The sequence below is a fragment of the Ptychodera flava genome, chromosome 19 (assembly GCF_041260155.1).
Source record: "Ptychodera flava strain L36383 chromosome 19, AS_Pfla_20210202, whole genome shotgun sequence".
In the NCBI taxonomy this organism is placed as follows: Eukaryota; Metazoa; Hemichordata; class Enteropneusta; family Ptychoderidae; genus Ptychodera; species Ptychodera flava.
The window spans coordinates 24,401,579-24,414,712 of NC_091946.1; the positions used below are offsets into that span (position 1 = coordinate 24,401,579).

Below are 13,134 nucleotides of genomic sequence, written 5' to 3' on the forward strand. Positions count from 1 at the left end.
GCGTGCGTGCGTGCGTGCAAGTATGTATGTATCTTTGTAGCTATCTCTATGTAGCTATGCATGTATCTATGTATGTATGTATGTCCGTCCGTACGTACATGTATACGCACGTACTTATGCATGCCCCTGAGAGTGTATGCATGTCTACACATTGTGCACACTAATGCATGTACAGGTTCAACACTCTGGGACGAAAACGTTTGAAAAAAGAGATGAGTCTGGAAACAAAGAAAAATATAGAGTTGGACACTGCATTGCAAACAAGAAGTCAAAAGAAAAAAAATGGCCATGCGCAGTGGAAGACAAGCGAGAGAAAAATTAGTCAATATATATCCAAAAGTGTAAATTGTAATGCTAACAGAAATGTCCATGCGTCGATTATGTAACTTGAATGCTGATTTTTCCAAATACATGTAGTTACATTTCACTAGGTTTGAGCCCATGCTAAGGTTGCGGGGACGATATCACTAAAGACTACACAATGGCAAATGTTGAATTTACACACTGCAGATGTATTTTGAAGCTCACAAACTTCTCAGTCAGGCCTCTTAAAATCAGATATCGCTTCATCGTTTGATCCACCGATAGCGCAACCTGCGATTCATTTAATGGTGTTGCAGAAAACAAACTGGGCTCCTCACCGTAGTTTGCACGTCATTCTAGCCAACCCCGTCGAATGGATCAATGCAGAGTCGACAGACGGCGTGGATGGAAAAGTAGACAGTAGCTAGCTTCTATTGCCTGTGATGGAAATGACTGTCGGTAAAAGGATCGTCATCTCGTCTGGATGACTTAACCTCAGCTAGGGGTGATGCAAACGATCATTTCTAAGCAGTTAAAACTCAGAACCGTATAACAAATCCATCAATGCTGTGCGATATTGCTGCAATATGCCACACAACCAGAGTTTTTGTCACTGTAGCTCGACTTTTTTTTAGTTTGTGTCTCACGACGTTTCATATGCTTCGTTGCTATTACTGTTGTTCGCCCTTTTCGATCAAAATTAGAGAAGGTCATGCAAATGAATTAAACCGAAGCCCGACCGGAGGATTCGTATTTCCAACCAGAGCGGCTTGATTCAATTTACAAAGTCGAGTCTAAAAGAAGTAAATCCAAACGAAAGTCTTAGCCCTGTATCGTTGGCATTTGCTCGGCGGCAAAAATCTTCAAACTAATCTGGGAAAGAAGTTTCATTCCGCCTCAAGGTATTTTCTAATACAACCAGTTGGTTGCCCTTCGCTAATCCATTGCGACATCACGAGCTATGAGAAACGGCAGGTAAATGTAAGACCCGACGTCTGTGGTCTTACCCGGAGACCGAGGCAGCATTGAATGATGAAATATACAGTGGAGTTCGTAATTGGTGAAGTTTCTAACCAGGTTATCTCAGTAATTGACCGTAGAAATGATGAGGACGCTGGGCTGCGGCAACTGATTGTTATCCCGAATTGCTATTCATTGGTTTGACATTCTGTTTCACAGCAACTCTAGAAAACTCGGCCTCTATTTAGGGCAGAGAATACAGAGGTTTGTTACTGGTCCCTGACAGTTGGCGAAAGTGTGATGCGGTGTCATACTTTTCTTTTTTATCTTATTATGTTTTTCCCAGCATTTTGATATGTGAACGTTACCATAACAGCTCTAAACATCATATAGTCTGTTAATTTTGGTGATACGATATCATGAATCACCATGTATAGGCTGAGATGTTTGTATGGGAATGCCTTGGCGAGGATTTTGTTGAACATTGCGACTATGAAGGGAAACAAAACATACAGACATGACAAGACTGTCGACAGTTCATTGTGCTTTTTCTGTCTCTTTTTGGTGTCGTCTCTCCCACATACGACGATGGGGGAATAGCAAACGTAGCACCAAAGGTGGCGATCAGAGTGCGAAGCACGAGGTTGTCAATGTAAGCTTTCGCTCCCCACCGTCGTATGTGCGAGATACTACACCAATAACAGGGCTGTACTAAAGATTGGTGGCAACAGGGTGAACAGAATTTGGTAACATCGCTACAAAGGGCGATCACTGATCGATCAGTACACGAAAAAATTGCTTTGATATAATGCAACCACTTGGACACATATTCCAAAATTTAAATATCCATGGTGACACCCAATCAGATTAAACTGCAACCCTCTGTGGAGAATGTCAAAAGATCAGTGAAATTTTGATTAGAACGCCTGAAATTGAAGCAGTGTGAAGCAGCCACGAGAGTGTCGCTGAAATAGATGTAATGAATGACAGTTGATAACTTCTAATCCGATACAGTAGTTGCGCAGACAATAACTGGCCCGCGCTTCCAGTCTTAATATCCGGACGAATGCTGGGTTGTCGCCGAGACGTCGTCTTCTTTTGACATTTCCATGGCAACATGTTATTTTCTAATCGTTGTCAAACACGAGTGTGTCCCAAGACACCCTGAGGTCACACTGGTTTAAAGTAGCTGATTTTTTGTCGTGTTTGATGGATCGACTGTAATGATGACTTGTTTCTCTATCTCAAGTTGATGAGATCCGTGGGTTTTATTCGCGGAAATGTGATGAAAATATCGTAATGATTTCTGCAGGAGTTCGTTTGATTGGAGCGTCGCAAATACTGATGACACAATAACCAAACAAGAAACTTAGTTAAAGGACAGCGCATTGCTATCGCTAGGGATCATCCTTTCAGAGATTCGTTATCGTGCTTGCATAGCTGAAAGTATCGCGATTTCATATCATCGGTAATTGTGTGTGTAACGAAGTCTACAAATTGATTCTGATTGAGTCGTTTCGTGATTTCACTCTCTGCCTTTCTCCGTTTCTCCGTCTTTGGAACGGAAAATCGATCATTTGTCACGTATGCGACTCGGGAAGAGTTGAAACCACCGGCGGAGTTCAAATGATTGAATAGATGCCCCACCTGGGTGATGACAGCGTGTCTAATTTACATAAGTTCAGCGTAATTCATTAGCGCTCTGTATATATCCCTGCATAGTGACGTCACATCGCCATTTGAAAAGATAAAATAAATTTTTTATCCATAGCCTATCGCACATGCCAACTCAAACTAGAAGTATAGGCTTTATTTGCAAAGAACAAGACCGTACAGTTTTTTTCATGTAACGATGTAATTGTCGGCGGTTTGTCAATCTACACCGAGGTTACGTCGCATACAGAATTAAACAGATTACTGACAACGATTAATATTCAATGAATACTGACAATTTTTTAATCCATAAGCTTACTTCATCGCCACGATATTATTGTTTCACGTATATTAATTTACTTTTTGTTTGTTTTTGCAACTGATAATAATGAATTATAATTGTTATAACGAACACATAATCTATCATATTTGCTCATACTTAAAATACATAAACAATCAGATAATTTTGCTATGAGCTTATGAAATATCAAACTTAAAAATTCGTGCCGTGTACGTCAAGACTTCTGGCGCTCGAGTTTGAATTTACCAGTGCCTGTATAAAATCGCGTTTCTTCTCGTCTCAAGCTCGGCCAGTAAGGAGGCAGAGAAACACGTGGAGTTCTCTTTTCAACATTTAGATGATTATGGACAGCACGTCGTTTGCAGAGCAGACAATCATTTCAGTGTCTACGTCGAGACCTGTGAACGAGAGCGAAACACTTTAAACACTTCAGATAATGCAGGATAGTGGACTCGCGCCAATCACCCATATAGTAAAGCTAAAGCAGGCTGACGACAATTTGGACTTGAATCGTATATCGTTCCTCTGTCATACTTCCACCGAGTTAGGGGTACCTTCCTCACATCTTGGGCGAATCAAAAAGGGGAACTGTCGCATACACAGACTACTTCAAGTATTTGCCGCGTGTCGGATTAAGTATTTCTTTATCATTGCCGGCACGAATTAGAATCTCGTCGTTTTGATCCAGTGTAGTTGACCAAAGCTTATATACACACACATAGTAATAACGATTCAGAGATGAATCTTACAAAGCACGAGATGTGCCGATGTATTCGTCAAAGCCCTCTTGTGTTTTCTGTCTGTCACCGGCTGCACAGTTACAAATACAGAAGACACGTTTGTTCTTTCAAGAGTGCACTTCAGTGATGGCTGTACTGTCGGCTTGTAATATAATCAGTGTTGTTTCTGTGACTCTGAAATGATCTCGAAACTGATCGCTTATAGTGCAGCATTGACACAAACGGTGATTATGTCAATTTATACGACTGCACGGTTCTCCCGGTTGTTATACAGTCTCTTCAAAATCGTTCGCTGATACGATTTACTCACAAAAGTTTGATTTATGTTTCTTGAATATCAGCTACTGTGTTAACAGTCAATGAACTGAGAATGAAAACCAGTTATCGACATTTCATCCGTGAAAAAATTATAGACTTTCCTGGGAATAGGAATAACAATAGCTTTGAGCACGATGTGTTAAAAAACGAACTAGCCCTCGAAAGCAATTTCATGTAACTTCCAAAGAATTCACACACACTGTCATACACAAACAGAAATAAAGCTTTATTACATCATATCGAATGGTGCTCTGATGTTTCGTATGTACGCTTAGTACTCCATTAGTAGAATAAAACTTTTGGTCTATCTCATACTCACCAGAACACAGCCGTGTTCGATCGATAAACCTATCTAAAATCCAATAATGTCCATATCAAGTGACATGTTACCTATACAGGACATGTAATAACTTTCTCACTAAAAGCTGGAATAAAATTAAAATAAATGTCTGGGCTGGGACACTACACATTGTAAGTCCATACACAACGACCGGAACTGTATACACAAGACAATATGTCGACAGATGGATTTTTAATACTTGAAGTTTAATTTTTAATTGAAGTTAAATACGGAGTTGGGATATGTTGTTACTCGGCATATAGCGACTCGCAAACATAAAATCTATCAATTGTGTGGGGCTGATGTCGTAACACGATCTAGTAATGGTCGTTACAGTCGTTATGTCGATCGTCACTTCCTTAGGACGACAATCACAAGCTTTGTGTTACAGTACAACATGCGAAGAAAACGAAGACGAGGCTCACTATCCAACCTCGAGTATTGCAAATTTGAGACAGTCAGATTGTTTTATGATTGTTCTTACATTTATCCCTCTACCTATCCATCCATCCATCCATCCATCCATCCATCCATCCATCCATCCATCCATCCATCCATCCGTCCATCCATCCATCCATCCATCCATCCATCCATCCATCCATCTATCTATCTATCTATCTATCTATCTATCTATCTATCTATCTATCTATCTATCTATCTATCTATCTATCTATCTATCTATCTATCTATCTATCTATCTATCTATCTATCTATCTATCTATCTATCTATCTATCTATCTATCCAATAAAACGACACTGTTAAAAACGATAGAGTCATTCTCATTGTCCGGTTGAGTTAGTCGTAACATACAGAACACTTATATTTGATTCAGTTAATACATTTCATAATTATGCATTCATATTCTGTTGGATACACCACATGAGATGTATTTGACTTCCAGAGACTATGGTTATCAGACAGGTTAAATTGACCAAAATATGTGACCTTGAAAGTAAGGCTGGGTGTAGGCTGACTGACTTACTGACACGACCCACCTGGTCTTTATTAAACATTCTATTTGGTGTCTCAAAACCCCCGCATGACGTAAACGCTTCGTCTGTTTTCTCTCCCGTAGGTCTTCTGTTTTGGAATTGCTCAGCACAAACTTCAGCGAGCTGACTTCTCAGATATCGGACAGCGCCATCGAGAAGAGTAACGGTTCATGTGCAGAGGTGAATAACATAGTATTTGTCAAGACCCACAAGACTGGCAGTACCACACTGGCTTCCATTATCGAACGATTCGGTTACCTGAGAAATCTGTCTTTCGTTCTTAACCCACACAGCCACATTTTGACCAGTCAGTTGTTCCACCGCAAGATGGCCATCAAGACATCAAGTCTCCCCCTCCGCTCGACTTCAAAGACGGCGACGCTGTCACGTTCAACATTCTGACGAGCCACGCACGGTACTAAAGGAAGGAAATCAGCCAGGTGATTCGTCCTGGTGCCAAGTACATCACCATTATTCGGGACCCCGTCGCCAACTTGGAATCGGCTTTCGGTTACTTCCAACTGGCCGAGAAGCTCGGCTTGACGATGTACAGGCGCCCTTTTAATATGTTCCTTCGGAGGCTGGACAAATTCTCGCAGCAGACATTCTTCCGTCGACCGTACATCAGAAACGGCCAGATGTACGATCTCGGACTAAATGCCCAGCAACAGACCAACATCTCATACGTGCTGTTAACACGATTGGAACTAATTTGGGATAATTGGATCTTCATATTTTTCAAATTTCTCAAAAATGTTAGGTGCTCTAAAGCTTAATGTTGCAATATTACAATTTACTCATAAAAGCAAGTGTATAACTTAAAAAGAAAAGCAGATGAGCTTACATTTGTAGATCAAACATCCAATTATCCCAAATTAGTTCCAATCGTGTTTGTTGAAAATTGAAGAGTTTTCTAAAGAATTCAATTTAGTTCTCATCCAGGAATATTACGACGAGTCGTTAGTTTTATTGAAAAACCTGCTGTGCTGGGATTTTGACGACATTTTGTATATCCCTAAAGGAGTTCGGAGTAAACGATTAAGATACAACTTTTACAAAAGTTTTGATAAAAAAATTCGAGAGTGGAGTCTAGCCGATTCAATTCTTTACGATTACTTCAATAAAACACTGTGGAGGAAAATACGCCTTGGGCGATAAATTTTACCGAGACTTGGAAATATTCAGGCGAAAACAAAAGGAAGTTTTTAGGACTTGCGTCGATGATGGCGTCATTGATACGTCGGACAGACGAGAGAAAAAGTTCGTCCTGGTGACGAACGCTTCAAACTTTTGTCAACTTTTGCGGTTAGAAGACACCCATTACTGGAAAATATTAGGTCAGCGCCAGATGATAGCCGCCCTCAGGCGAATGAATTTTACGCTGAATTTCAAGTGATCCCGTCATAACTGACAAGTATACTTTCTTTCTTTTCTGTTAGAGACACTTGCGTTGCGCGACATGTATAAGGGAATTTTTTCTTCACAAGCAGGTGACAGCGCATGCGCCAAAAACTCCATAACGCCAACTACGTTGATCGTTGTATTTATGCGAGACTGTAAAATAAATAAATATCAATGATGTTTCTTGAGTTCCTATGTAACGTTTATTTTATCAACAAAATCACAGCCAGTTGTCGGTCCTGACCTGAAAAGCTCTTGTTTCCAAGGCAACAATAACTGTGCAAAAGAATTTACGTACATTCGCTGGGAAATTCAACTTCATTCCAACTTTTCCCCACACAGAAACTGGGCAGTTTAGATTATTCATACCTATCTTAATCCTACTGTTCGTAATGTTTATGTCGTAAACACATCTATCGCACACTTTAAACACCTTTCCCGGGTTCTTGAACCCGGTTGTTCAAAATGGCTGTTCTGGCCTTTTTGATCACCCCTCTTAAAATGCTTGGATAGTTGACTTGGAAAACAATTAACATTAAAAGTTCATTAGCAATTAAGCCAAACACCGGAGACATCATGAGACACGAACAATCGCAACAACACCAATTCAAAGAAAAGTCACATTGGACTCCACGAACAGAAAAAATACAAAACCTGAAAGCTATCTGAAGCTGCTAAACTCGCACTTCTAGAGATACCCTTTCAAACAAGGAAACGAAACATGTCGCGTGCCCAAAGAATCGCGATAAACCAGCTTGCAAACAGTAGAGACTAGACAAATTACCATAAAAACCCTTCGACAAGGGTTGGGTTTTGTCTTTGTCAACACAAAAGATTACGTACACGAATGCGAAAGGCAATTACGCAACACTAAGTATTATACACAACTAGCCAGTGACGACACAGAACAAACAGTAAACAAAGTACACGGTCTATTAAACAAAATGTACGAGAACAAACACATCGATCATGATACTTGTAAGTATCTTGATCCAGAAAACATAAAATCCTTACCCCGCAGTGGTACTTATTGCCAAAAATACACAAACCTCGGCAAAATTCTAAAAGACACACTATTCAAAACAAAATTTACTGAAGTAAAGAAACATAGAACAAACAAACTGAACCACCAAACGGACTCACAACGAGACCCAAACATTAATATACGTTCCTCGCTACTCGAAGAGCAAGACCACTATAATGCATTGAAATAAATTTTCACAAACACAAACTAAGGAAAGAATCTACACTGCGACTGATGAGAAACCACACTCGGGTTTCGAAACGCAAGCGTCAAAGGGCCACTCTATCAACTCTGTAACACAATAGGTCCGGCTGCGTCTCGCCATAAGCTTTCCCCACACAAACAAAACATTACCGTACACACTGATCCAAACTTCCCTACAAATATCCGAGGCGAACAAACATTTTTGTTAACACAAACAATCGGATAGGAATGTATGAACACATTTTTGAAACGAATCAAACATAAACTTGACACAAAAACATTTTGGATAGTTAGGTGGGAGCCTCTTTCACACTTTTTACATTCATTGCTCTTGTGTAGGGGGTTGTCAACCTGATGTAATCGCAAATCCTCAGATTTCCATCTGATACAAGTATGTACGTACACAAGAAAAGTAAACTCATGAATTTTAATAGACGGGGTGGCTAAGACCAATTTCAATCAAGATTGGTCACAGCATGGATGTCTATTTTTACATCCATGGTCACAGCCACCCCGTCTAAGTCTGTGTGGGGAAAAGTTGTCATGTTTGCATAACATGCACTCACTTACAAAACGACTATAAATGTAAGTTGCAGGGAACAACTTAAAAACATACTCTTTGTATGTCAATTCGGTGTTCTTTTCCTCTGTGACACAACGAGTACGACATAAACTGCTAATAATGTTGTGCGAGTCTGTAAGTAGCATTTCTGGGTCAAAGGTCACGCGCATAGGTGAAATATCCGTACACATGAAAATATGCTGGGACATCTTCACATATCCTGGTGATATGCGTCAAAACGGATTACTTCCGAGACATATCCGACTTACTATATAGATGAAACTGAGTTCGATAAAACATGAAAATTGTGATCATTTTTCGTGAATCTGTCAAGTTAATGAACAATAATATTTACATGCGAATGATTGTACACTTTGACCATCAGAGAATGCTCCCGGAGCTCGTTAGTAAAAGGTCACAAACACATAAAGACAAACCTATGAAATGCTCAGTGTTTTATAATTAAAGCGGTCGATTTTCCAATTTTTGAAATATGCCATTTGAAATCTGAGTATTGAAATTTGCCATATAATATACTATACTGTGTATGCCTTGAAGCCATAGAAACTCTACTAGAACTCTGCCGTTGAAGCAAATCAAAAATTCTTGAGAAAAAAAATTAAAAACCAAAGGCTTTCCTTGACTTTTTTTCTCGTGTCGCTATCTTCTTCTCTGCGCTTAGCACAGAACTTTATATTCTACAGATTTCAAACAGAAATCTCATAATATTACGATGTCAGCAAGGATTTGGGAGAATTCCTCGTAAAAACACATAAACATCATCATGACTCTACTGACAGTGAAAAAGAAAAAAGTTTCTTCGCGGTAAACTTACAACGATAACTCTCATTTTACCCTGCAAACAACAAATTTAGAACATCACTATGAATTTATTGGCAAGCTGGAACTCTTGAAAAAAGTAAATGACGAAGTGAAAGGTTTACAGTGTGGACAAAATACGCGTTCCAAGTATAACACTAGCGGTAGAATGCGCCTCGGGGACAGATATTTGGACTCTGAAATATTTACAATTCTTTACAGCTCTATCACTTGTGGAGGCTCATTTTAAAGCTCTTGGAAAAATATTTTCACCATCTTAGAGTTTCGAAAATCGCAAATTTTGTTTCCCCCATATTAACAAAGGGTGCGGCCATTTTGAATTTCAAATATCGGTAAATATTAGGTAATTTGTTTCTCTAGTACTAAACTTCGTGCCGTGACGGTGACCCCGATTTTTTTTCTTGATTTGGTCAGAGAATGTTTGAAAGTTTTATTGAGGAAAGTTGAGCAAAAGTTTGAGTATTTCACTTTTGAGGAGCATACTACCTTAAAGGGGTGGGGTCGTCGGAACTGCGCCTGTGCGACTTTCTTCTTCATGCACAATATCCGGATGCATCATCTACATATTAAGATGTACACAGAAATGACAATCATGTTTTAAATTTCAACAACGCCAACGTACCTTTGATACTGTGTTTTCATTGGTCGTATGGGACCCATACGACCTTTGAGACCAGTTCCGATGACCCCTCCCTTTAAAGAGCCAGTAGCTGATACTGTTGATATTGTTTTCACAATTTTTGTTGTTGTATGCCAACGACTTTCTTGTTCTACATCCAAAAGCATGTTGAAATACATGACACCGTTTTCAGCTTGTCAACTCAGCCTGTACATGTATAGACTGCATTGTAACTGTTGACAATGGAATATTCTAGGCCAGGCTAGAATTCACAGGCAACTTGAACAATAGCATTGCATTTTACACATATAGATACTGTCTTGACAAGCTAAATATTTGGTATTTTAACATGCGTTGGAGAGTAGAACAAAAACTAACCACTGATGATAAAATGAAAGTTACAGCTACTGACCCTATACACTACTTTTAGTATCTTGTGAGGTTTTGGTAAAATATCTGCAAGGCTGAGGAACGCAGGGCGTATGCTGCGTCGTAATAAATTTAAAAATACCGGAGGCGGTTCACTGCGAAACTACCTGAGGACGACATCGCCCAATGCTTTTCAAGCGAGCAGCAGCTTGAACAAATTTGGGGAAAATAGCATTATCAGGGGTGAAGTCTCACTCTCACAAAAGTAATATCTCTGTATCCTCTCGTTTCATACGCCAATCCGATGTGATTATCGTCGATCGCCGACAGACAGGAATACCCGCTGGAACCGGGGTCGATGGCGAGGGAGCCCTTCCAGGTCTGGCCTTCGTCTTCGCTCCATCGGAGTGTCAAGTTGTCTCTCGACTTTGCTGAGTTGGGGTTGAGGTGGTAGAGCACACCTTTGTGCATGAGGGCGCTGCCGGCGCAGCCGGGGTCGACCAGAATGTCGTCGAAACGGATGCTTTTTTGAAGGAATGTGTCGCCTTGATCATCGCTGCGAGATACGACCTTGCAATTACAGTGGTATGCGTACGTGTTCCGCGTGAAGCAGAGAAGTGATCCGTTTTGTAGTTCGACGATCTTGGGAAAAAGAATTTAAAAAATGTACAAGTGCAAGCTTAGTTGAGAAAACTTTGGATTTTCACAAACATTCGATAGTTATGAGAAAGGCTACAATACCGCTCTAGGAGCTTACAAAGGGTTACGCACGTATCGATATCTTTCAAAATGACAGCACGATACGGAAACTCGTGGTGTGTAAATCTGTTTTGGTGGATCTCTCAGGCACTCAGGTGAATTTTTGGAAGTACTTAGAAGTTTATAAGCCTTTTCTGTACTCTACATTCAGTCGGTAGTGTTGTTGTTTTATCCCCACACGCAACTTACAATGTTTAAAACGCTTAAATGACATTCATCCGTTTTGTATGGCACAGCAGACAGCAAACAGACGCGACGTCCGACGATTTCAAACTTACCTGTGGTTCTGACAAAGCAAAGTCACCCACCTTCTTGGCGGAATAATCGGGGATACCGGGTATGGAAGCGCCGACTTCCCAAGTGTTCCCGTGATCTGCATATGAGACGAAAGATGAATGAATACGTACACTAGACTGATTGATCGGTAGAGAGCTGAATGCAGCCAGTATTCGCCGAGCAAATGTCAGTAGAAACAAGTAAAAAGTTCTCTGAAAAAGAAGTGGCAGTAGTCTCACGAAAGCTATTGACACGGCAGTGAAAATAGATGTGTTTATTTAAAGATTTTCAGCTGAACTTCAAGGTCTTTTCCAGCACGCGTGTGTTTGTTTGTACAGTTTTACAAAATCATGTCCATGGCTAAATTCCCAGTTAGCAACTCGTCAGCTCAGAACGGCGAATAATGCTGATGACTGGATTTTGTCGACAAAACTATCGCATCATAGGCCCCCGAGAAAAACTCCCATTTTTCTGGAAGGTCTATGATCGCAAAATATTGCACATGCGTTGTGTTTTACAAGAGCGGTTGATACTTTATGTAAGTGTACCGATGGGTAGACTGAAAGATCCAGTTGTGTATGGGTCTCGGTAAACTGCAGCCCTAACTTGGGACCACCATTACACAACTGATTGTTTTAGTCTAACCTATGGGAGATGAAGAATAAAATGAAGACTACTTGTCTTACAGGTCAAAAGCGATAGAAATAATGTCATGCAAACTGATCCGAAATCTAATATTGTATAGCTCTGATTTGTAACAAAAAATGAAATTTTGGATTTCCTACCGTCGCTCTTTAGACAGTAAAGTCCCTCTCGACTACCATAGTCAGATATAAGATGTCCGCACGCTACAAGGCGGCCCTTCTGTTTTCCCTTGGTAAGCTGAATGCCATACCTGGTCCGGAGCCCCAAGGAACCCCTTTCAGAGAAGGGCTGTTTATTGAAACATCGATGGGCTTACTCCAAGACTGTCCCCAGTTGTTGCTTCTCAACATGAAGATATAGGACCCGTTGTTCTTCCCTGAGCAAGTCTCGTGCACGCAGTAGTTGTATAGAACGATGAGGGTGCCGTTGTCGCGATCTACGACGAAATTACCAACGTTGAGACCGTCGACGGTTTGAAAATCTTCCACGAGAAGTTCAACGGGGCTCCAGCTCGACCCGCCGTCGATACTCCGGCGTAGCGTCAGAAACTTTGCACCAGCATCGCTACCGGAGAACTTCCGCGACTCGGCCACGATCAAGAGACCGCCGTCGGGAGTGTTCGTGATGATTGGAATACGGAAGGCCGCCACTTCGGCGGTCGACCCGCCTTGCCATAGGAGCTGCTTTTCAACGACAACAGGTGCCACGCTCGCCAGAGATGGTCGAAGGATTTGCAAAATTAGGACTGCGAGGGCGCTGTACTGCAGTAACCCCACAAACGCCATCTGGAAGCAAGTAGGGACGTTTTGTGTGCGTCAATGGCAATG

At 40.9% G+C, this 13,134-nt stretch overlaps 1 protein-coding gene across 1 annotated transcript; it reads right to left on the bottom strand.

Moving 5' to 3' along the window:
- Nucleotides 1-7,189: 7,189 nt before the first annotated feature.
- Nucleotides 7,190-13,092, bottom strand: LOC139118102 (sialidase-1-like). The gene is made up of 4 exons (XM_070681396.1): nt 12,759-13,092; nt 12,448-12,618; nt 11,665-11,759; nt 7,190-11,269 (listed from the first exon to the last, which is right to left on the bottom strand). Exons 1-4 carry the CDS (start codon nt 13,090-13,092, stop codon nt 10,865-10,867), a joined length of 1,005 nt encoding a protein of 334 aa, XP_070537497.1. The 3' UTR covers nt 7,190-10,864.
- Between the last annotated feature and the right edge of the window lie 42 nt (nt 13,093-13,134).

Excerpts from the sequence above, each read along its gene's own strand:
- LOC139118102 (XM_070681396.1), bottom strand. The coding sequence starts at position 13,092 with ATGGCGTTTGTGGGGTTACTGCAGTACAGCGCCCTCGCAGTCCTAATT. Across the intron at positions 12,619-12,758 it reads CGTCGACGGTCTCAACGTTG|CCCATCGATGTTTCAATAAA; the intron begins GTAATTTCGTCG and ends TCTTGGAGTAAG. Across the intron at positions 11,270-11,664 it reads TTGCTTTGTCAGAACCACAG|ATCGTCGAACTACAAAACGG; the intron begins GTAAGTTTGAAA and ends CTTTTTCCCAAG.